General features: G+C 45.7%; 1 protein-coding gene across 1 annotated transcript; it reads left to right on the top strand.

The window, feature by feature from the left end:
* Nucleotides 1–7,506: 7,506 nt before the first annotated feature.
* On the top strand, nt 7,507–24,391 carry EIF4E3 (eukaryotic translation initiation factor 4E family member 3). Its single transcript, XM_073644742.1, has 7 exons — nt 7,507–7,735; nt 18,385–18,457; nt 18,602–18,696; nt 19,495–19,555; nt 20,311–20,377; nt 20,469–20,624; nt 22,504–24,391. The coding sequence occupies exons 1-7, from the start codon at nt 7,530–7,532 to the stop codon at nt 22,548–22,550; spliced, it is 705 nt and encodes a 234-aa protein (XP_073500843.1). The 5' UTR covers nt 7,507–7,529; the 3' UTR covers nt 22,551–24,391.
* Nucleotides 24,392–24,894: the final 503 nt, after the last annotated feature.

The following is a 24,894-nucleotide window of genomic DNA, read 5'->3' as shown; positions in this document are numbered from 1 at the left end:
AAATTCCATTGTTCTCAGTGAAAATAACAAAGTTTCATGTTTTACCCTGCAATAGGAGAAGAAGTGACAACCTTTACCCATGTAAAGTGTCAGCAGGGACAGACTGGGACCTCCCCTCCCCCGGCCGCCTGTTCCTGGGTAAACACTTCTCTAAAAAAAAAAATATACATATATATATATTATTATCTATTATTATAGCGCCATTAATTCCATGGCACTTTACATGTTTAAAAGGAGTATACATAGCAAAAAACAAGTACAATAATTTGCACAAAAACGAGTCACCGACTGGTACAAGAGGAGCGAGGACCCTGCCCGCGAGGGCTCACAATCTACAAGGGAGGGGTGAGGATACAGTAGATGAGGGTAGAGCTGGTCATGCATCGGTGTGGTGGAGCGAGAGTTACTGCAGGTTGTAGGCGTGTCGGAAGAGGTGGGTCTTCAGGCTCCTTTTGAAGGTTTCCACAGTAGGCGAGAGTCTGACGTGTTGGGGTAGAGAGTTCCAGAGTAGGGGGGAAGCACGGGAGAAATCTTGTATGCAATTGTGGGAAGAGGAGATAAGAGGGGAGTAGAGAAGGACATCTTGTGAGGATCAGAGGTTGCGTGTAGGTATGTACCGGGAGACTAGGTCACAGATGTACTGTATGGAGGAGACAGGTTGTGGATGGCTTTGTATGCCATGGTTAGGGTTTTGAACTGGAGTCTCTGAGCAATGGGGAGCCAGTGAAGGGATTGACAGAGCGGAGAGGCCAGGGAATAGCGGGGGGGCAGGTGGATTAGTCGGGCAGCAGAGTTTAGGATAGCTTGGAGGGGTGCGAGAGTGTTCGAAGGGAGGCCACAGAGCAGGAGGTTGCAGTAGTCGAGGCGAGAGATGATGAGAGCATGCACTAGTGTTTTTGCAGATTCGCGGTTGAGGAATGTGCGGATTCGGGAAATATTTTTGAGTTGGAGTCGGCAGGAAGTTGAAAGGGCTTGGATATGTGGTTTGAAGGAGAGATCAGAGTCAAGGGTTACCCTGAGGCAGCGAGCTTGCGGGACTGGGGAGAGTGAGCAGCCATTGATGACACGCCCCCTGGGCCGTGGGGTACTCGGCAGCCGGGCCTATGGGTGCCGGTATGGAGGATATCAGGGTGGCTGGCCCGGTCCGTGACCCAGAGCGGTCAATGAAAAGGGGGATTATGTACAGGGGAATATAAGAGTTTGTGACGCCACCTGTGGATTGCGGCTAAAGGGGGCCGCCGCTGCGTAGCAGTCCTCTGGAGCTGGTGTTCGGCAGCAGGGATGGTGTGACTCTCCACAGGTAGAGCTAGCTCCAGGGCAGTGTAGGTAGTGTAAGGTGCGGTGGGCGTTGTAGTGCAGGGGGAAAGATGGCGCTGATGAAAGAATGGATGGAGGCAGTACCGTGCAGTCATCCGAGTTTTTACTCACAGTTCTTATGACAGTTCCACTGGTGCACTGTACGGGTGCTAGCCTTCCACGTCGCACTGCGTTCACCAGGCAGGGGTTCAGTTCTTCCTCAGGCAGTTTAGGAGTACCTGGCAGAACCCCACTTGCTCGTGTTCCTAGCTAGACCGTCTTCATGCTGGGTCTTTCTCCCTCCTGCCCTACGCTTCCCACTCTCAATCCTGCTCGGGTGCTCTGAAGTCCCTCCTGTCCGTCGGAGTTCACAGACCTGCTTGACCCTCACTGGGATTAGAGAACGGCTTCGGCAACTGACTATATAAGCCAGAAGCCTCCGGTTTTTCCAGCCGAGACCTGGAGTACACGACTGAGCCAGGGGCCAGTCCCCTTCTTGCGGCCTACGATCCCTCTGTCTTCTGACAGATTCGGGGCGTACGGGTGCTGTCCTGCACTCACCGTACCCCCTAGGATCCCTTCTACAGAACGGAGCCTACTCCCTGCTCCCTTTCTGGGCCTCCAGACCAGGCCCTACTTGTGGAGCAGAGCTCCTAAAGAGACTCTGCACCCTGACTGACACTCTTCTGATCTCACTAATCTGAACTGCCACCCTAAGATGGCTTCCCTTTATATACCTCCTTCTACAAGTGCTCCCTCTAACTACTTCCTCCACCCACACCCACTACTGGTTCCCCCTACCTCTGGGTTCCCCCCACTCCAGCCAGGGACCGGGCTCAGCAGGAAACACATTGCATCTTGCCCTTCCAGCCGGCCTGGAGCAGTGTAGTGTTGAATGCAGGTGTTGTAGTTCCGGGCAGCACTCCCTCCTTACCTGAGAGAAGGGAGACACCACACCTCTGGGTGAGGTGCAGTACCTCTGTGGCGACTGAACCCTCAGGGGCGCCACATTGACTTTGATAGATAGGTCAGTTGTGGGGGATGAATGAGGTGGTGGAAAGATGATGAAAGTTTTAGGAATCTAGCAGAGAAGAAAGATGAAATAGCGGACAATTTGGATTCTGGTTAGTAACGAGGTGATATCAGGTACAGAGAGGTAGATCTGTGTGTCATCGGCATAGAGGTGATACTGAAAGCCTTGAGACTCTATGAGCTGTCCAAGGCCGAAGGTGTAGATGGAGAAGAGCAGGGGTCCTAGAACTGAGCTTTGGGGGACACCGACAGATAGGGGGCGAGATGAGGAGGTGGTGCGTGAGTGGGAGACACTGAATGTCCTGTCTGTCAGGTATGAGGAGATCCAAGATAGGGCCAAGTCTGTGATGCCAAAAGATGAGAGAGTCTGTAGTAAGAGGGAATGGTCCACTGTGTCAAAGGAATGGTCCACTGTGTCAAAGGCAGATGACAGGTCCAGGAGGAGGAGGACAGACTAGTGACGCTTGAATTTGGCGGTTAGTAGGTCGTTGGTGACTTTAGTTAGGGAAGTTTCAGTAGAATGGTGCGGTCGGAAGCCAGATTGGAGGCGGTCAAAGAGGGAGCAGAAGGAGAGGTAGGAGAACAGCTCAAGATGGACATGTTGTTCCAGTAGTTTTGAGGCATAGGGGAGAAGTGATATGGGGCGATAACTAGTCAGAGAGGTTGGGTCAAGGGAGGGCTTTTTGAGGATGGGTGTGATCGAGACATGTTGGAAGCATGAGGGGAAGACACCAGTTGTTAGTGACAGGTTGAAGAGGTGGGTTAGGGTTGGGATGAAGACAGCGGTAAGGTTAGGGATGAGGTGGGACGGGATTGGGTCAAGTTCACAGGTGGTGAGATGTGACTTGGAGAGTAAAGAGGAAAGTTGATCTTCCATGATGGCGGAGAAGCTGGTTTTGGAGGACAGTTAAGTAGTTGTGAGGAGGGACTGTGGGGACTTATGGCAAAAGCTTTACCTTATGTTGTCAATCTTCTGCTTGAAGAATGAGGCAAAGTCTTCAGCTGAGTGGAGAGGGAGGGGGAGCTGGGGAACGGAGGAGAGAATTGAAGGTACTGAATAGCTGTTTAGGGTTGAGAGACAGGGAGGATATGAGAGATAAGTAGGTTTGTTTTGCGGCAGTAGTGTGGACCTGAAAGTAGTGAGGGCTTGTTTGAATGCGATGAAGTGCAACCCAGGAAGCCCGTCTAAGTTCTTTAGTCAGGCTGGTGTGCCAGGGTTGCCTGTTGATTGTGCGAGCTTTGCTGTGTGTGTGAGAGGGGCACCGATTCAAGAGCTGCAGCTGTTGTGGTGTTATATAAGGCAGCAGTAGCATCTGCATTGTGTAAGGAATTTATGTCTGTAAGAGGGAGGAGGGATTCAGAGAGTGAGTGTAGGTCGAGGTGTTTGAGATTTCTGTGAGGTTGTGCAAGTCTCTGGATGGGGGATTGCGGACCTGGAGAGGAGAGGGAAGAGAATGTGAGTAAATTGTGGTCAGAGAGAGGGAGGGGTGAGTTAGACAGGTTGGATAGGGAACAGAGGCGGGTGAAGATGAGGTCCAGAGTGTGGCCATCTTTGTGAGTGGGGGCTGAAGGCCATTGAGCAAGGCCGAAGGAGGAAGTGAGGGATAGGAGCTTAGAGACAGATGAGTGGGAGGTGTCAATGGGGATGTTGAAACCGCCCATGATAGTGGGGATGTCAGCGGAAAGGAAGTGAAGTAGCCAGGTGGTGAAGTGGTCTAAGAAGGTGGTGGCTGGCCCTGGGGGGCAGTTGGAGGTTGGAGGGGGAGTAAATGCACACACAGTGCACTTCAAAAGAGGGGAGGGTAATGGAGGGTGGCAGTGGGATATGTGAGATGGAGCAGTTCTCTAACAGGAGAAAGCCAACTCCTCCACCATGCTTGCTGCTGGGGCGGGGGATGTGGGAAAGGTGGAATCTGCCATATGAAAGTGCAGCTGGAGAGGTTGTGTCAGAGGGGGTGAGCCAGGTTTCAGTGATGGCGAGGAAGGAAAGTTTGTTAGTGATGAAAAGATCATGGATGTACGAAAGTTTATTGCAGATGGAGCGAGCATTCCAGAGAGCTCCTGTTAGTGGGACTGGGGAAGCGGGGGCTGGGCGGATGGGTATTAGGTTAGAGAGGTTTGGGAAATGTGTGCTTGATGTAGGATGAAAGGTAGAGGTGACTGTGGGGATGTGGAGGAGGGCCAGGATTTGGAGAGATATATCCAGCAGTGAGGAGGAGCAGAGAAAGTGTTAGCAGGTGGGAGCAGGAGAGAGCATGAGGTGACTATCTGTGCTTAGAGATGCAGGATTGTATGTTGAGGAATAGTTCTGAGGAGGAGGTGAGGTGGGTGAGGAGGATGGAGGAATAGATGACCAGTTCCTTACTAGGAATAGGGATTAGGGGGTTAGTAGAAAGTGAAGGATTATAGAGCAGAGAGTGAAGACAAACAAGAACATTGTTTACTGTGACTAAGTATCCAGTTCCCTTCAGTTCCAATTCAGGACTAATTCAGAGCTGAACACTTCTATGTTATACTGGTATGGTACACTGGCATAATATAAATATATATAAAATAATTCTTAATACTATAATATATGAGAAATATATATATAATATAATAGAATTAATAATATATAAAATTATATATATATATATACACAGGGTGGTCCAAAAGTAGGTGGACAGAAAGTGTAATAAAATGTTCCTGTGCTGAGATAATCTTATAAATGTGCCCCTGCTGTGTACAGTCATGGCCAAAAGTATTGAGAATGAGACAAATAGTAATTTTTCCAAAGTTTACTGCTTCATTTTTTGGAATGGCAGTTTGCATATATGCCTGAATGTCAAAGAGTGATCAGTTTAACAGCAATTATTGTACTTGCAAAGTCAATATTTGCCCAGAAAATGAACTTTAACCCCCAAAACACATTTCAACATCATTGCAGTCCTGCCTTAAAAGGAGCAGCTAACATCGTTTTAGTGATTGATCCATTAACACAGGTATGGGTGTTGATGAGGACAGGGCTGGCGATCAATCAGTCATGATTAAGTAAGAATGACATCACTGGACACTTTAAAAGGAGGCTGGTTCTTGGTATCATTGTTTCTCTTCAGTTAACCATGGTTATCTCTAAATAAACACGTGCAGCCATCATTGCACTGCACAAAAATGGCCTAACAGGGAAGAGTATCGCAGCTACAAAGATTGCACCTCAGTCAACAATCTATCGCATCATCAAGAACTTCAAGGAGAGAGCTTCCATTGTTGTCAAAAAGGCTCCAGGGCGCCAAAGAAAGACCAGCAAGCGCCAGGACCGTATCTTAAAACTGTTTCAGCTGCGGGATCGGACTACCAGCAGTACCGAGCTTGCTCAGGAATGGCAGCAGGCTGGTGTGAGTGCTTCTGCACGCACTGTGAGGCGGAGACTCTTTGAGCAAGGGCTGGTTTCAAGGCGGGCAGCAAAGAAGCCACTTCTCTCCAGAAAAAACATCAGGGACCAACTGATATTCTTCAAAAGGTACAGGGAGTGGATTGCTGAGGACTGGGGCAAAGTCATTTTCTCTGATGAATCCCCTTTTCGATTGTTTGAGACATCTGGAAAACAGCTTATTTGGAGAGGAAGAGGTGAGCGCTACCACCAGTCTTGTCTCATGCCAACTGTAAAGCATCCTGAAACCATTCATGTGTGGGGTTGCTTCTCAGCCAAGGGAATCGGCTCACTCACAGTCTTGCCTAAAAACACTGCCATGAATAAAGAATGGTACCAGAATGTCCTCCAAGAGCAACTTCTCCCAACAGTCCTAGAGCAGTTTGGCGCCCAACAATGCCTTTTCCAGCATGATGGAGCACCTTGCCATAAAGCAAAGGTGATAACTAAATGGCTCATGGAACAAAACATAGAGATTTTGGGTCCTTGGCCTGGAAACTCCCCAGATCTTAATCCCATTGAGAACTTGTGGTCAATCATCAAGAGACGGGTGGACAAACAAAAACCAACAAATTCTGGTAAAATGCAAGCATTGATTATGCAAGAAAGGACTGCTATCAGTCAGGATTTGGTCCAAAAGTTGATTGAGAGCATGCCAGGGAGAATTACAGAGGTCTTGAAGAAGAAGGGGCAACACTGCAAATATTGACTTGCTGCATTAACTCATTCTAACTGTCAATATAACCAATTGCTACTCATAATATGATTGCAATTATATTTCTGTATGTGATATAAACATCAGACAAACACTAATAAAAACCAGAGGCCAGCAGATCATGTGAAAATATAATTTTGGTGTCATTCTCAATACTTTTGGCCATGACTGTACTGTGTAATGGCTGTGACTGACCGTACAGGAACATGGTCTGATCATACCACAGCTCCTGGGCAGGGGAGGAAGCAAAAGAGTATACAGACATTACAGCAGGGATCACAGCTGATTCTTTCTTTGAAGAAAAACATTGTTTAAAAACAGGTAGGGAAATGTTTTACCTCACCCTCACAAAAAGAATCAGCTGTGATCCCCTGCTGTAATGTCTGTATACTCCCCCCCCCCCCCTGCCCAGGAGATGTGGTATGATCAGACCATGCTCCAGCACAGTCAGACACAGCCATTACACAGTACACAGCAGGAGCACATCTATAAGATTATCTCAGCACAGGAGCATTTTATTACACTTTCTGTCCACCTACTTTTGGACCACCCTGTATATATATATAGAATATCTAAAATAATTAATAATATAAAAAATATTATTTTATTATTATTATATAGTCTTTATTTTTTACACCATTTAAAAAAATAAACAAGAAATAACAGTAATATAGCCATATAGGTTTAGCTGTGATTGTACTGAGCTGGAGAATGACATCACCAGGTTATTTTTACTGCACTGTAAAAAAAATTAAAAAAAAGTTATAGGTCTAGGAAGAACGGGGAGGGGAAAGGAACTGTAGTGGTTAATGAGCTGGACGACAGTGTGACGTATTGGCGACGATTATCGCTGAAGATCTGATCGCATCGCAGCTCATCGCATCCGATGTCGCCGTGGACAAAACGAGGGTGAACAACATGCAATCCGCGCCAGGCAGTGACGTCACCGGCGCTGACCTATCACGATTCGCCCCGCCCTCCGTCCAATCAGGAGGAGGAAGCGGTGACGTCACGCGTTTCCGTTGCTATAGCATCCACGCCGTGCGGCCTCGTCTGCTCGGTGAGTCAGCAGTGACGATGTCCATCAGGGCGGGGTTTAAGCGGCGCGTCCACAGGAAGATGGCGCTCCCCGCGGGTCCGGACCGGCGGCAGCTGAAGTCTGACAGCGACGAGCAGCTGCACCTGAACCATCACCGGACCGAGCTCACCGGCCTGGAGCTGCCACAGCACCCGGACACCGAGGGCGTCCCTCTCAACTCCCCGTGGACCTTCTGGCTGGACAGGTACCGGGGGCGCACGGCCGCTGCTGTGGGGGCAGGGAGGGAATGTGGCGCCGCTCGTCTGTTCTGTCAGCCGGGGATTAACCCTCAGGTGCCCGGGACCATGTTACCCGCCTCCCTGCTGGTGACGAGCGCCCCTCCCCCACCCTGTGATGTGCTCTCTCCCCTCCCCCCGCCGGTATTTACATTCTCCCCTCCTGTCTCTGCCGGTTTTTGACCCATTTACTTTCTGTTGACTTTCCAGATCCTTTAAGCAGTCTTAGATTTAATTTTTTTTCTTGCTGTTGTCAGAGTGTATGTGTATATATATATATATATATATATATATATATATTATTTTGGGGAGGTGTTTCGGCTGACGCCATTTCTTTTCACCGTGTAACGAAGAGAAAGGGAGGAAATAGTCAGATTACGGCGAGAGCGAACGTACATAGGTTATCACTGATCTGGGGTGCGTAGGATGGGTTCACTGCGTCTTTGGGGGAGGAGGGATATGTAACCCCCCCCCCTTAAAAAAAAAAAAAAAAAAAAAAAAAAAAAAAAAAAAATGTAATATGGACTCTGGGGTGAGATTTTTTTTTTTTGTTCTCTAAATATGTGTGTGTAAAATATATACAGGTGCTTCTCACTAAATTAGAATATCATCAAAAAGTTAATTCATTTCAGTTCTTCAATACAAAAAGTGAAACTCCTATATTATATAGAGTCATTACACACAGAGTGATCTATTTCAAGTGTTTATTTCTGTTAATGTTGATGATTACGGCTTACAGCCAATGAAAACACAAAAGTCATTATCTCAGTAAACTTAAAATTTAAAGGGGTTGAGCGGTACTTTGGGGTGGTGGCTGCTGGGTTGTAGGCAGGGTTACCCCACCTCGTAACACCTGTCATCCACCGCACGCTTTCCCAATGAATGGGGAGAGGCAGAGCGTGCAGTGGATGCCGGGCGTGATGGGGAGGGGGTGGGATGGGATCCCTGGAACCAGGAAGATCGTGACCCCTGACTGCTCACAGCACTTGTCGTGACATCAGCCGATGTCAGAGCCGGCTGCTGCCGGGGGTCACGTGATGCCTATGAGCGGCCAGTGATGGCGCCCCTCACAGGCATTATCTGCAATACAGGGTATTTACAAAAAGTCTTAGGGACCTGGGCAGGGATACATTGTGTGTGTGTGGGGGGGGTAATCTAAAGTACTGCACAACCCCTTTAACAAAAAGCACCTGCAAAGGCTTCCTAAGTGTTTAAAAAGGTTCCTTAGTCTGTTTCAGTAGGCTCCGCAATCATGGGGAAGACTGCTGACTTGACAGATGTCCAGAAGGCAGTCATTGACACACTCCAAAAAGGTCCCAGAGTCTGGAGGAAGAGTGGAGAGGCCACAATCCAAGCTGCTGGAGGTCTAGTGTGGAGTTTCCACAGTCAGTGATGGTTTGGGGAGCCATGTCATCTACTGGTGTAGGTCCACTGTGATTTATCAAGACCAAAGTCAGCGCAGCCGTCTACCAGGACACTTTAGAGCACTTCATGCTTCCCTCTGCCAACAAGCTTTTTGGAGATGGAAATGTCATTCTCCCGTAGGACTTGGTACTTTTGGCAGTGTGGACAGGTGTCAATACCTGGTTTACACACAACAGTATCAATGTGCTTGATTGGCAGCAAACTTGCCTGACCTTAACCCCATAGAGAATTTATGGGGTATTGTCAAGAGGAAGATGAGACGCCAGACCCAAAAATGCAGACGAGCTGAAGGCTGCTATCAAAGCCACCTGGGCTTCCATAACCCCTCAGCAGTGCCACAGGCTGATCGCCTCCATGCCACATTGCCGCATTGATGCCAGTAATTGATGCAAAAGGAGCTTGACCAAGTATTGAGGGCATTTACTGAACAGACATTTCAGTAGGACATTTTGGATTTTAAAAACATTTTTCAAGCTGTTGTAATAAAGTATTCTAATTTACTGAGATAATGACTTTTGTGTTTTCATTGGCTGTAAGCTGTAATCATCAACATTAACAGAAATAAACACATGAAATAGATCACTCTGTGTGCAATCAGGGCTGTGGAGTTGGTAAGCCAAACCTGCGACTCCGACTCCTCAGTTTCCCTTACACCGACTCTGACTCCATGACTCCGACTCCCACATATATTGCTTATATTTAAGTGAAAAATTTATTGTAGTACAATGTGAACATCAGACATTTAATCATTTTTGATACAATAATCAAGATATTTAGATATAATATATATTTATTGGAATACAACTTTAGAACACAAACTGTAATAAATTGTAAATATTTAATACACTATGTAATATCGAATGTGTGTGGCAAAAAACAGTTTTCAACAAAAACATACTAAATAACATTTGTGCAGTCTATGAATTTGTTCTAAGAAATAGTATCGCCTCCATCAGATCCTCCTTCATAGATGACCTCAAATCTGACCTAATAATTTTAAGGCTAGAGAACAACCTCTCTACACTAACTTGGGTTGGAGGCGAAGCCGTACCCACATGGACAACATCTCTAACAATTTCCGGGTATAAAGGAATTGCCTCATGCACAGTCAGTTTTGATGAACGGTTGAATTTTTCTATTTCTTTCAGAGCAAGTGAAACATTTTGCAGAAATATGGTCAATCTGCTTACTATAGGAGACGGAGTGAAATCTTTTTCCTTACGGCAACGCTTTGCCTGCTCCATGTCATCCAAATACTAGTCAAAGTCAAACTCCTCATCTGATGAGGATGAAGCTATGGCAGCAGTAGCACTGTCAAGACCCAAGTCCACTTTCACCTTGTAGTCCTCCTGTAGGCCACTCATCCTACCTGCTACCTCAGTCGGAGCTTCTTTTCCTTTAGTTAGCTGTTGATCATCAAGCAGTATACGATGACTTGGGTCCACATAAACAGCTGCCAGAAAAATGTTATTTTCCAATAGCTGTGTCTCTCTCCGTTTCATTGAAGCCGAAATGCCATCTGCGATTAAACCTCCTCTTTGGGACAGGCAAAATAGCAAGTTCTTCCACTCCCTTATGAAAATGCCAGGAGTTAAATCCTCAGCTTATAATTTTTTAGTCACTGTAAATGGGTGATTAAGCAATTCCTTCAATTCAGCCACCTGTGTCCATTGACCTTCATTTAGGGTTAACCTGATGGTTCGCCATATCTATAAGAAACTGTTTTAGTTCAAGCAATCACTCAATCATTAAATAAGTGCTGCCCCACCGAGTGGCTTGATCGACAATTGCCCCTTTCCCAGCAAGTCTCTTCAAGATGGAATCAATTTTAGGGGTTCTGGCAGCAATAACCAATTTCCTCACTTTTCCAATCAGATTTCCAGCATGTCCCTCTTGCAGACTATCTCTTATTGCTGACTGCAGCGTGTGCACAACACAGCGCATGTGATGAATAGGAAAGAGGTGTGAAGCAGCTTCAACAAGATCATCTATTTCTAAAGTATAATTTTGCTGTTCTTCTGTTGTAATATCTGTTTGTTGCTCAGTTACATGAACAGCACTGTGGCCTTCCATCTCAAACATACTGAATCCTAAATGTTCTTCTAGCTGTTGTTCATTACTCTCATCAGTCTCATTCATTGTCCGTTACAATAGCAAGAACCTGTTCTTTTGAGTTTGTAATTTTGCAGAACTTTTTCCACTAAGGCCTGGAGAAACTGGCTGGTGTGATGAGCTTTACTATCTTTTACTGCCAGTGTCTTTGTGACAAAGAAATTGTTACCAACATATCGAACATTGATGGCAAAATAGTTCACTCTGTGACGTGTGCGGGCATCCATTTTAAGAAACATGAAGCGTCTTTTTAAAAATATTCCCCACAAACTGCATTGATCTACTGCACCCAATTTATTATATATTTTAGGAGTCGGTCCATTTTATACCAAAATGAGCTCTGACTCCACGACTCCGACTCCACAGCCCTGTGTGTAATCACTCTATATAATGAGTTTCACTTTTTGTATTGAACTGAAATAAATTAACTTTTTGATCTTCTAATTTAGTGAGAAGCACCTGTATCATCATATTTTTTCATATAGACATATTTTATTTTAAAGGTGTATATAAACTTATTTTCTGTCCCTTTTAGGGGACTTGCACCTGCATATAGTATATACTGCAGTATATTGTGGATTCATCTGTCTCCTTTGGGCATCATAGTAGGACCAAGACGTTGGCAACAGCCTTCTATATTTTATATCCCCCCAATAAGGCTTGCAACAAAAGAAAAACACATTATACTCACCTGGGGAGGTGGTCTGGCGCCTCCTCTCTTCTTGCAATGCCGTCCTCATTCTTGCTTTGTGTTGATGAAGCGTGCTACGTCATCCAGTGTTCCCCCAGCGTCGTGCTCATATGCAGGTGCACTTCTCTACCCTGACAAGGGCAGAGTAATGTACTGGCGTACAATGGCGCCGGGAAAGGTCAAAGAGCCCTGGTGCGTGCACACTGCAGTACTTTGCTCTGCCCTCGCCAGGACAGAGACGTACGCCTGCGCAGGAGCACAACTCCGGGGAGACTGGATGACTTAGGACACGTCGGCCACAGGAGGAGGGCAACAAAAGGGAGGCACCGGACCAAGACGACAATGCCCATCAGACCAAACACCTTTATTATACTCACTTGGGGGTCAGTCTGGCCTTGCAGCCCGGATCAGAGGTATATGATCTACAGCATACTAATATGCTGTGTATATCAGGCAAACCTGGTGACAGGTTCCCTTTTAAAATCAAATTTTTGACTTCACTTCTATTGCGATCACTGGGCCGTGGTGACGCTTTATCTGTCGTGATGTGATTCTCCTGCAGCCATTGGACAGTTTTGTTCCTATTCCCGGCTCCTCAGTACGTGGGGTGGGTGGAGGGGAATTTTTCCTCTAAATTTACTCAGATGGCCAATCAGACAGGAGCCCGAGGTCTTGAAAATGGTGACTGAGTGAAATGTAAAGTTTGAGGAAGTTATAAAGAGGTTATCACCTTTTTTTTATAGTGATTGTTGGGGGTCCGACCACTGGAAGGAGTGGGGGTGCGCAGGTTATCATGGTCTGACCTCATTAATTACTTCACACAGGGCTAAAAGTTCCCATGCCCCTGACACGACCATTAGCCAATCTCCTCCCAGCCATTATTCCTCTCTGACAGATCTAACTGGAGCCCCATTGATTGTGGAGCCTCTATCAGAGGTCAGATAATCCTCCTCCATTATCATACACTGATTGCATAATACTTTGAGGTTTCGGTCCCGGAAAACTTTTATGACATATCCTGATCCGAGAAGTATAATTAGATACTGACTAAAAATAACCCGTGTCCCGCTGGCGTCTCTCCAGATCTATGAAGTCTCCGTGCCAGTGTGCTGCGTCACCCCGTGCCCACGCTCTGGGGCCTTGCACGGAGCATGCCCGTGTAATGCCGTCTTTTAATTTTTTGTAGGAAAATTTTGACATGATCCTTGGAATTATTTCTGCAGATGAGACAAGTGACTTCTGCTTGTTTTACCTCTCGGCCCAGAAACGCATTGTGAAATTGGGGTGGTTTTTGCTATGTGGTAACTTGTCGCATAAAGCACAACACCCGTCCCTGAAAGGTTCCTCCACGATTAATGGCTCATGCAGGGTATGTGCACACGACTTCTAGACGCTGCTGTACCCACTAAGCTTTGCAAGCAGGAAACGCTTCAGAAAAATGCCGGCTGTTATTCCTGAAACATCTTTGTTTTTTGCTATGGCCTTGGCGGTTTTATTTTTACCTGTTTGTAGCCAAGTGCAAGCCGCCTGAAGAATGGCCTGGTTTATTTATTTATTTATTTATTTATTTATTTTTTACTCTTATACAGTGGGGAAAAGTATTGTCAGCCACCAATTGTGCAAGTTCTCCCACTTTAAAAAGATGAGGCCTGTAATTAACATCATAGGTAGACCTAAACTATGAGAGACAAAATGAGAAAACAAATCCTGAAAATCACATTGTCTGATTTGGAAAGAATTTTTTTTTTCAAATTTTTGTGGATAATAAGTATTTGGTCAACTACAAAAAAAGCAAGATTTCTGTCTCACAGACCTGTAACTTCTTCTTTAAGAGGCTCCTCTGTCCTCCACTCATTACCTGTAGTACTGGCACCTGTTTGAACTTATCAGTATAAAAGACACCTGTCCGCAACCTCAAACAGTCACACTCCAAACTCCACTATGGTGAAGACCAAAGAGCTGTCGAAGGACACTAGAAACAAAATTATAGCCCTGCACCAGGCTGGGAAGACTGAATCTGCAATAGACAAGCAGCTTGGTGTGAAGAAATCAACTGTGGGAGCAATAATTAGAAAATGGAAGACATACAAGACCACTGATAATCTCCCTCAATCTGGGGCTCCACACAAGATCTCACCCTGTGGGGTCAAAATGATCTCAAGAACGGTGAGCAAAAATCCCAGAACCTCACGGGGGGACCTAGTGAATGACCTACAGAGAGCTGTGACCAACGTTATACAGGCTACCATCAGTAACACACTACGCAGCCAGGGACTCGGATCCTGCAGTGCCAGACTTGTCCCCCTGCTTAAGCCATTACATGTCTGGGCCATCTGAAGTTTCATAGAGAGCATTTGGATGATCCAGAAGAGTATTGGGAGAATGTCATGTGGTCAGATGAAACCAAAGTAGAACTGTTTGGTAGAAACACAACTCGTCGTGCTTGGAGGAGAGAGAATGCTGAGTTGCATCTAAAGAACACCATACCTACTGTGAAGCATAGGGGTGGCAACATCGTGCTTTGGGGCTGTTTCTCTGCCAAGAGACCAGGACGACTGATCCGTGTACATGAGAGAATGAATGGGGCCATGTATCGTGAGATTTTGAGTGCAAACCTTCTTCCATCAGCAAGGGCATTGAAGATGAAACGTGGCTGGGTCTTTCAGCATGACAATGATCCCAAGCACCCCCCCAGGGCAACGAAGGAGTGGCTTCGTAAGAAGCATTTCAAGGTCCTGGAGTGGCCTAGCCAGTCTCCAAATCTAAACCCTATAGAAAACCTTTGGAGGAAGTTGAAAGTCCGTGTTGCCCAGCGACCGCCCCAAAACATCACTGCTCTAGAGGAGATCTGCATGGAGGAATGGGCCAACATACCAGCAACAGTGTGTGCCGGCCTTGTGAAGACTTGCAGAAAACGTTTGACCTCTGTCATTGGCAACAAAGGATATATAACAAAGTATTGAGATGAACTCTTGTAATTGACCGAATACTTATTTTCCACCAAAATGTGAAGAAAAATTCTTTCCAAATCAGACAATGTGATTTTTTTCATGATTTGTTTTCTCATTTTGTCTCTCATAGTTGAGGTCGACCTATGATGTCAATTACAGGCCTCTCTCATCTTCTTAAGTGAGAGAATTTGCACAATTGGTGGCTGACTAATTACTTTTTTTTTTTTTTTTTCCCCACTGTATAGCGCCATTAATTCCACAACGCTTTTCAAACATCACTGTCCCCATTGGGGCTCGCTATCTAGATTCCCTATTAGTATGTCTTTGGAGTGAGCGGAAACCAACGCAAGCACGGGGAGAACATACAAACTCCTTGCAGATGTTGTCCTTGGTGGGACTTGAACAGTGCTAACCACTGAGCTACTGTGTGCTAACCACTGAGCCACCATGCTGTTCTGACACTTTAACAGCTTCCTGTCTGTACAAATGTGAAGCTCTGAAGTCTAAAACTGTGAATACCGAAGGCTTTGCCCAAAAGACCGTCCTTCTCAGCAGCACACAGTCTTGTGTAAAGAGGACCTATGCTGCCGAGATCACTGGGTGCACGGAGCGAGGGATTATAGATTGTTCAAGGTCTGTGTAAACTGGTTATTAAATGGCTACCCTTCAGAAGCATTGCCCAGCCTGTAAGACCCCCATCCCCAACTCCTGCTTTCTCCACAAGTGCCCCCGTAGCCGTACAGGTGTCATTACCTCGCAGCACATGAAACTGATTTCGATTTGCCGCCAGTGATGAGAGCAAGGGGTGCGCAGTCACCTGCCAAGATCTTCTATAAAGCCACAACGTAAATGTGGTTGTCTGTTAAAACAAACCCTGGTGCTTAAATGTAGTATTCATCTAGACCCTTCACGCGAGGGAGGAGCTGTTTTTGGAAAGAAAGTAATGTCTTCTTCAAAGCTGGTACAGCACCGTGCACACCATGCCATGTCACTGGTCATCCCTAGCCTGTGGTGATCATGTCTCTAGTGTGGCCGGTCACTACTACCTGTCCTGTGACATTGCTCTTCCGGTCTTCATTGCTCTGACTATAGAGGTGCAGTCAGCCCACCTTTATCTTCATCGAGGAGTTGGAAGATCTGTGTAATGGGGAAGTGGAGGAAGCAACTGGGTGACTGATTCCAGTCATACACCAGGGACCTGCGACAGGGTGGTGTTTTCTTTCCAGCCACCATGGCCTGTATCCTGGGGTACGATGTGCTGGTGCCGCAGCTGGCTCACACAGGTGGATATGTTATATCCAAAACGCTGCATGAATATTTCAGGGTGTTATTGGGGGTTATGTGATGCCATAAGAAGCATGTTCTGCTTTGCAAAATATACCCTCTGGAAATAGTGTTTTTGGTTTAAGCGGTGTAGATCTTGAAAGGTACAGCTTTTTCCTTGCATTGCCCATTTGGTGAAGGTGGTCTTGCAAGCAATGTTTCCTAGAAAGTATGCAAATCTGCTCTCCTCCAGAAGGAAGTCGTCCCTAGTGTCTCCTATAGAGGAGAACTACCCTGTAAGTGTCCAATCCATCGAAGAACTCCTAGAAGATGTCAGCCCGGGTGTCTCTGATTTGGCTTATTATCCTATTTCAGGTATAGGATGGCCACATAGGAGGCGGCTTTCTTCCTTCTGGAGAAGAGTGAATTTGCATTATTTAGAGATGAAATAAACACCGGTGGAGGGGTGGGGGGGTCACATTTTGGCATATTGCTGGGAATTACATTTTTTTTTTTTTTTTTTTTTTAGAAGTTTGCACGTTGCTCTGACTTGATAATTAGGGAGTGATCCTTTCACACCATTAAATCAGAACTAAAGCCCCCGTCTCACATAGCGAGATCGCTGCTGTGTCACGGTTTTGGTGACGCAACAGCGACCTCACCAGCGATGTCACTATGTGTGACACTTTGCAGCGATCAGGCCCCTGCTGTGAGGTCGCTGATCGCTGCAAAGTGTCCTGGACCATTTTTTGGTCGTTGCCCTCCCGCTGGTCAGCACACATCGCTGTGTGTGACCAGCGGGAGCAGCGATCAGGCTGGTAACCATGGTAAACATCGGGTTACTAGGGGCACACGCGCACCTAGTAACCCGTTGTTTATCATGGTTACCGCTCACTTTAGCAGGCTCGTAACAATGATAAACAACGGGTTACTAGGTGCGTGTGTGCCCCTAGTAACCCGATGTTTACCATGGTTACCAGCCTGCTCCTGCTTCAGAAGGCTGGTAACCAGGAGCTGGACATCGTCTTTCCACGATGTCGCTGCTCCCCTGATCGTTGGTGAGCCTGCCTGTTTGACAGCTCACCAGTGATCACATAGCGACGCAGCAACGATCCCTGACAGGTCGTATCGTTGTCGGGATCGTTGCAGCGTCGCTAAGTGTGACGGGGCCTTAACACTGTAGCTTTGACAATGGGACTGGTAACACTCAGCTGCTAACTTAGTCATAAATTTCCAGGAGGAACAATGGAGTAACTGCACAGTGCAAAACTTTAAGAAAAAGCTGATTCAGACTAGTCATGGGAGGTATATGAGCATGTCAGAAGAGGTGATGACTCCACTTTGTATAATGACCTTGTTGATTGCTCGGTGACCTTGTTGTAGAGCGACATGTTCCTGGCACCGTCCTCTGCACAGGATTGTTTACTTGTCCTCTATAGTGGTGTCATTCACTCAGCCATGGGATGAATGCTTCTTCTCTTGTGCTGGCGTCAAACTACTTATTTTTTATTTATTTTTTCTTCCACCCTTGGAGCTCTACCTCCGCTCCTTACAAGATCTGCTCAGAGCAACTCGTGACTGTTGTGGTCCTTCTCCACCGAGCCCCCCACCAAGTGAAACGTTCCGATGACTCCGTACAAAGGAAATGTTCATTGCACGGCTTATCTTTGAAGGATATGTACAGATCACATTTGGAGGCAACTTTTTTTTTTTTCTTCTCTAGTGCATCTGTTTTGCTAAAAAAAAATTGGCAATTGGATAAAAAAAAAGTTGCATAGCTTTTGAAAAGGCAAACTTTGTTCTCCTGCGGAATGAGTTATCTGAAAACCCATCAGTGAGCTCCTTCTGATGGGGAGATTGTAAAGGCTGTCTTTTTCTGAATTTTCCAAAGACTTTGAGAGTTGAGCAGTAATTTGCTGTGGTCATAAATCAGCTGGGACGGTCAGTTAACAATGTCTCTCTATAACCCTCCTCTCCTTACCGGTCACCCCAGTATGAGGGACGTTGGGAGGGAATCTCACAGTACTGTCTGCAGAGCCCCCTCATCTGTCCGATCCGATGCCTACTGACTTACCATTGTCCCTGGCATGTATGGCAATGACGTGAGGTGCCACCAAGTCCAGGACCTCAGTCTCTGCTGCCCGTGTGACGATGACCTGATGTCTTCTCTCCGCAGATCTCTCCCCGGAACGACCGCAGCAGAATGCGAATCCAACCTGAAGAAAATCTACACCGTGCAAACAATACAGGTAACATGGGCCCGAGGGAGAAGGGGGTATAAAAGGTTTGCTGTCCCATACCTGTGAAGGGAACATGGTGGTGCACTCTGTTTTGGGGTCTTAAAAGCTCCTTCTTGTTGGACACATCTGACTTCTCCTTTTATTCTCTTGCAGAGTTTTTGGAGTGTGTATAACAATATCCCCCCAGTGACAAACCTACCTCTAAGATGTAGCTACCACTTAATGAGGGGCGAGCGGAAACCTCTATGGTAAGCCATGACCAGCAGCACTTAACCCCTTCACGCCGCAGCCCTTTTCCGTTTTCGCACTTTTGTTTTTTTGCTCCCCTTCTTCCCAGAGCCATAACCCTTTTTTTTTTTTTTTTTTTTGTTGTGTAAGGGCTTGTTTTTTGCGGGACGAGTTTGTATTTTTGAACGACACCATTTGTTTTACCATATGGTGTACTGAAAAACAGGAAAAAACTCAAAACGCATACATTTTTTTTTTTTCTTCTTATATGCTTCAATGGTCTCCATGGGAGACTAGAAGCTGCGATCATCTGGTCGCCTGTGTAGCAGGTGGGCGGCGCTCATGGCATCCTGGCAATGGCAACCGCAGGGTGTCATGCCAACCCATCGGCGGCCTGCGGTCATGTGACACGGGCGCAGATGGCCGGGACTAGTGACATCCTTCCGCCGCAGCCATGTTACATGCCGCTGTCAGAGATTGACAGCGGCATGTAACATGTTAAAAGCCGCTGGTGGATCGCGATCAGATCAGCAGTTATGTCCCTGTAAAGGTGCTGGCTCAGCTCCGGAGCCTGCGCCAACGGGAGAGATGCGCCGTACATGTACATAAAGGGTTATTCCAATGTTAAAAGATGTGTATACTTGGAAAGTGCTTGGGTCACTGGACACCCTGGTGGTGCCTGAACATGCGTGCGGTACCTTGGCTGGAATCAGTGGCGTGCACAGTATTCATGAGAAGTTGGGGAGCTTTTGGCCTCGTGGTGGTCGTAACCCCAAGTATTTGTGAGAAATGTAAATAACCCGTGTCCTGTTTTTCAGGGAAGAAGAGAGTAACGCTAAAGGAGGAGTATGGAAAATGAAAGTCCCAAAAGAGAGCGCGGTATAAACCTTGTGACTATAGGGGCTTTATCACTGATGGGAACATTTAAAGGGGTTGGGACTTTTTATTATAGCTTACCTGTCTAAGGTGACTGTTCAGAATGAACCATCATGTGTACATGAGGAATAATTCCACTTCTGTCCATTTCATGACTTGTATCCTACATATTTCACCAGTTTTGCCCTATGCAGGTTCTTTCTTGTTTCAGTTGTCTCTGGGCTAGTGGGTGGAGACGAGCTGTTATGTCCCCCCCATGCGCAGCACACAGAGGCATGAGGGATCCCTGCTGTCCTGTCTCTATGGGACTCCTGCTCAGAAGCACCATCAGCATGGTGGACATTGTACAGCAGTGTTGCTGTGAATCCTGAGAAATTCCTAGTTCATGCAGATGTTTTATATTTACTTATTGTAATGATTCATGCAAAGCTTGGCCGTTACACTTAATCCTGTAGGTAACTGATTAATTTTGTGATCACTGGTACCCCAACTAATTGCGAATAATGGGGTCTGGGCATTCTGTTTGGTGTGCATGCTCCATTCACCGTGGTAGTGATGGTCATGGATTGTGTCCATTCCCGTAAGGAGCTTTAGGACCCCCACTACTGTACATCTTGTGGGTACGTGATAAATGTTTACGGGAAGGTGTCAGTTCCTAATCCCAGACAAGACTTGGATCCCTGTAGGTTTCTGTGGAGGTCAGTAGTGCGGTGGGGCATCTGCGGGGGGCACATGTAACTTTTATATTTCTCTTCCAGGCCCTCGTTTGGAAGGAATTATTGCTAGCTACTATTGGTGAACAGTTTACAGACCGCTGTGCCACAGGTTAGTATTGGGTTGTCCTGCCGCAGGTTAATGTCCACTCTCTGACTATTTTTCCCAATGCTATAACTTGTTTTCTTTCCTGTGGTCTCAGAGGATGAAGTGATCGGTGTCAGTGTGAGCGTACGTGACCGCGAAGACGTCGTCCAGGTCTGGAATGGAAACGCCTCCGTTGTCGGTGAAGCAACAGTTCTAGAAAAAATCTACGAACTTCTGCCAAACACGTCTTTTAAAGCTGTATTTTATAAGCGTAAGTGTCTGCATTTCATGAAGTCTCCTTAACCCCTTTTCGACCTTGCATATAGATAGGTCATAGGTTGCATCTCTCGCTCCAGCGCTGAGCCCGCACCTTTCCGGGGACATGAGATCTGATCAGTTGTCATGTGCCCCTAAAAGCCATGAGTGGAATCGCGATCCACCCGCGGCTGTTGATATGTTAAATGCCGCAGGCAATCTGACTATTGCATTTAACTTGAGCTTACTGGAAGCGCGTCACAAATCCTGCCCATTGGTGCCTTTGTCACATGATCACGGGGTGCTGATGGTTTGGCATGACAGCTGGTGGTCTGCAGAAGACCCTCGTGCTGGTCATTGCAGATCTGTTATGAACACCAACCCATGGCCGGTGTTCGCAGATGATCATTTTGGCTACACATAGCAGGGCTTAAGCCTATGTGTGTAGCACAGGCAATTGGATAATCGCAATTTCAAGCCTCCTAAGGGAACTATTGAAGCAAGTAAAAAGTAGAAGAAAAGTTTTAAATATTAAAATAAGTTCAAATCACCCCCCCCCCCTCCTTTTTTTGTTCCATTCAAAATAAAACAATAAAAACTAATTACAAATGTTAGGTATCGCTGCCTTCAGAATCGTCCGATCTATCAAAATATAAAAATCATCCGATCGGTAAACGACGAGAGGAAAAATCAAAACTTTTTTTTTTTTTTTTACCACATAACGAATCTGTAATGACCTGGGGAATCATAATGGCAGGTCAGCTTTAGCACTTGGTGAATGTGGTACAAAAAAAACTATAGTGAAAGTGCAATTCCACAGCACTTGGAATTTTTTTTTTTTTCCCCATTACACTATAATGGTAAAACCAATGGTGTCGTTCAAAGGTACAACTCGTCCTGCAATAAAACAAGCCCTCACACGGCCATATTGATGGAAAAATAAAGTTATGGCTCTGGGAAGAAAAGGAGCAAAAAAAAAGGAAAATTGCAAGGTGGTGAAGGGCTTACAGGGGTTGACCTGCCTCTTTAAGCTTGTCGGCCTATACTTTGGGATAGACTGTCCATATTAAATCGGAGGGGGCTTTTGCACTCTGCAACCCCTGACGATCAGCTGTCGGAGTCCTGAGTCTGGCCGCTTCAATGCTTGCTGGCTGTTTGGACCTTTCTGCAGCTGTACTTCTCTTGGCAGCAGAGAAAAGTATTGATGTGATGATGCAAAGAAACTGCCAGTATAGGGGGCAGTGGAGGCAGGTTGCGTTGTGCAGCAGAGCGTGGCATTGCTTTGTGGCGATCAGGTCTTCCAATATGTATGTGCAAAGTAAAGGCTTTGTCTTGTAAAAGTAAATGGTTGCTTAATCCAGACCTTCTCCAAACACAACACTCCCTCTAATAAGGTGCAATTATACTCAGAGGCCAAACTTCCTCCTAAGAACAGATAAGTAATTACTCAGGTCTATTACAGTATATGAATCAGACTAGTATTTATTACACAACAGGTCAGTTCTGTAAGAATTGTTTGTTTGTTTTTTTTCCACTTGCAGAATAGTGAGTGCAGCTCTGGAGTATAATACAGGATGTAACTCAGGATCAGTACAGGATCAGTAATGTATGTACACAGTGACTGCACCAGCAGAATAGTGAGTGCAGCTCTGGAGTATAATACAGGATGTAACTCAGGATCAGTAATGTAATGTATGTACACAGTGACTGCACCAGCAGAATAGTGAGTGCAGCTCTGGAGGATAATACAGGATGTAACTCAGGATCAGTAATGTAATGTATGTACACAGTGACTGCACCAGCAGAATAGTGAGTGCAGCTCTGGAGTATAATGCAAGTGGTTACATGTTTAAGTCTGAGCACTTTATCTTGACCACTGCTTTATTGTCTTGCAGCCCATGAAGAGCATCACGCATTTGAGGGTGGACGCTCAAGACACTAGCGCAGATCTCCCAGAATGCTGCTTCTTTTCTGAACCCTTTCACTTCCGGATGGTTCTTCTCGTGTGCAGTTTTGCTGGGCCCCACCAACGCCTCACTGAGGGTTAATACCTGAACAGCACGAAGGCCGGGCACAGGACTTCTCTTTTTTTCTGCTGGACTGCACTGGTCATTTGTAGATTTTAATTTTAACGGCTTCAGAACTGAAAATTTCATGTACAAACTTTTATCAATTTTTTCTTTTTTTCTTTTCTCCTTTCCCCATTTTATCCACGTGGAAACTGTATGAAGGCTTTTGCTGCTCAAAGATCAAACATTTCTGCCCTACGCTAAACTGTTAGTCTGTCCAGAAGCAGAGGTGTTACGCGACTCAGGGCGAACTCTGTAACGTGTGTGCGGCCGCCTGTCCTCACCGGCTGCTCTGGGATTTTAAACTTTTTTTTTTTCTCCAATTTTTCTGTATTGCAGTAATAGACTAAAGAAAGCGGATGATGATGATGATAATGCAGATGTCAGTATCCCAGAATGTGTTCAATTATATATGCAATTAACACGCCCCCATAACCCTTCCTTTTTTTTTTTTTAGCACATTCCTATGAAGGACCCCCCCCCCCCCCCAGATGGGTCCCTGCACTGTATGTCGGAGGTGCAGGGGTGGCACTGATACAACTGCTCATCAATAGCTGGAATCTGTACCTTCAGTCTCAAGCCGCCAACGTACTAGAGAGGGATGTTTTATCTTGTGTGTTGGTGGTTTTTGTTTTTTTTTATTTTTTTCCGCTGCCCCTCCAACTTTTTTTTTTTTTTTTTTTTGTGACTAGATTTAGCCTTACAAGAGATCTCATTGTGCAATTGACCTCCTCCCCTCCCCCACTCCTCCATGTTGACCATCATTTTCACTTCTATCCCCTTTAAAATTCACCTTCGATTTCTGTACTAGTTAACCCTTATGCTGCCACAACATGCTCAATATACACTTTTAAACACCAGCTCCAGCACCAATCCACACGATCACTGTCACTATGAAATTTTAGTGCACTTTGTCCATCTCCCGGAGATTCAGACATTTTTAAATCATGTGGAACCAAAGATGTAGAATTTTTTCCAATTAAAGTGAGTGTCGTTTTTTTTTTTTTTTTTTTTTTCAGTATTCTGTGCCAATTTTAACACTTAATGTATCTTTTTATAGCAGTCAGAGCTCAAATGGATGGAAAAGATGTTCTTCCTGTAGTTGCCACCAGAGGGAGCATTTTAGATAGTGGGGTTCTGTATGCAGTTGGCTCTTGCACTCCCTCTAGTGGTGGTTACAGATATATTTTTTATTTTTTTTAACACTTTAAATTGTTTGCTTTTTCCTCCTATAGAGCTGAAAATCCAACGTCAATTAAAATGCATTTAAGTCATTCAGTGCAGAATTTTGATCTAATAAATGGTGTTCAGGGTGGGGGCATTCACTTTTAAGGTTAGACTTGAATGTACATGAATACAGAAACCCAACATTATGGAAGTATAACCACTGATTACACAAGGCGGTGGCATACATTACATAGACTGGACTTTTTTTTTTTTTGCACTTGTAGACACATTCATGTAATGGTTGGATGGGGGGGGTCTTTTCGGAGCTGCCTGCTTAGTATGTGAAGAGCGACCTATTCTGTGATACAGATAAGATTGCACTGACATCCACCACACCGGCCATCAGATCTTAATTTAACTAATCTTTCTGGAATCCAGTATTTTTTTTTATTTTTTTTCCCCCTTATTTTCCTTCCCTCTATATTTATAAACTGCCTATATGTGTATTCAGTTGTATTGTGAATAAAGATTTTTCTTAATTCATAAAGTTGTCCTGTATTTTATTTGCACAAAAAAAAAAGTATACCTTTTTGGTCCCCCCTTCCCCCTTTAGGGGACTTTAGATCTTATAATTGCTTTTATGTCGAAAATGACATTCGCCAATGGACCAAGATGATGGGAACAAGGGTCTTCAGTCCAGGTAGCTGTATAATGCCGTTCCTGAACCCGCACCATGTTGCCCATATGTTATACATTTGTTATATGATGGTGGGGGTTAACGATCCTGTACCCCCTCCCCCTGGGTGGATGTGGTCTGTGTAGGGGGCTAAAATGAGTACTGGACACCAGCCCTGTGGGGTACAGAGTCTTTACCTTTCTAGTTAGTGTCATCCATGTGCATGCTGTTGGGGGACATACAGGACAGGCTTTCTTACTGTTTCCAAGCAAAACTAGAAGTCTGGAGTAGCCTATGGACTGTTCGAGGTGTGTGTGTGTGTGTGTCTATCTATCACCACTGCACAGTTTTCTAACAATCCCCATCTCTACATG

The sequence above is a fragment of the Phyllobates terribilis genome, unplaced genomic scaffold (assembly GCF_046119375.1).
Source record: "Phyllobates terribilis strain yellow unplaced genomic scaffold, ASM4611937v1 Scaffold_8__6_contigs__length_399053987, whole genome shotgun sequence".
NCBI classification, from domain to species: domain Eukaryota; kingdom Metazoa; phylum Chordata; class Amphibia; order Anura; family Dendrobatidae; genus Phyllobates; species Phyllobates terribilis.
The sequence above is the reverse complement of the archived record's forward strand: the minus strand, read 5'-3'. Positions and strand labels throughout refer to the sequence as shown.

Coding starts and splice junctions, on each gene's coding strand:
- EIF4E3 (XM_073644742.1), top strand. CDS start 7,530: ATGTCCATCAGGGCGGGGTTTAAGCGGCGCGTCCACAGGAAGATGGCG. Junction 18,458..18,601: donor ACACCGTGCAAACAATACAG/GTAACATGGGCC, acceptor ATTCTCTTGCAG/AGTTTTTGGAGTGTGTATAA. Junction 19,556..20,310: donor AAGTCCCAAAAGAGAGCGCG/GTATAAACCTTG, acceptor TTTCTCTTCCAG/GCCCTCGTTTGGAAGGAATT.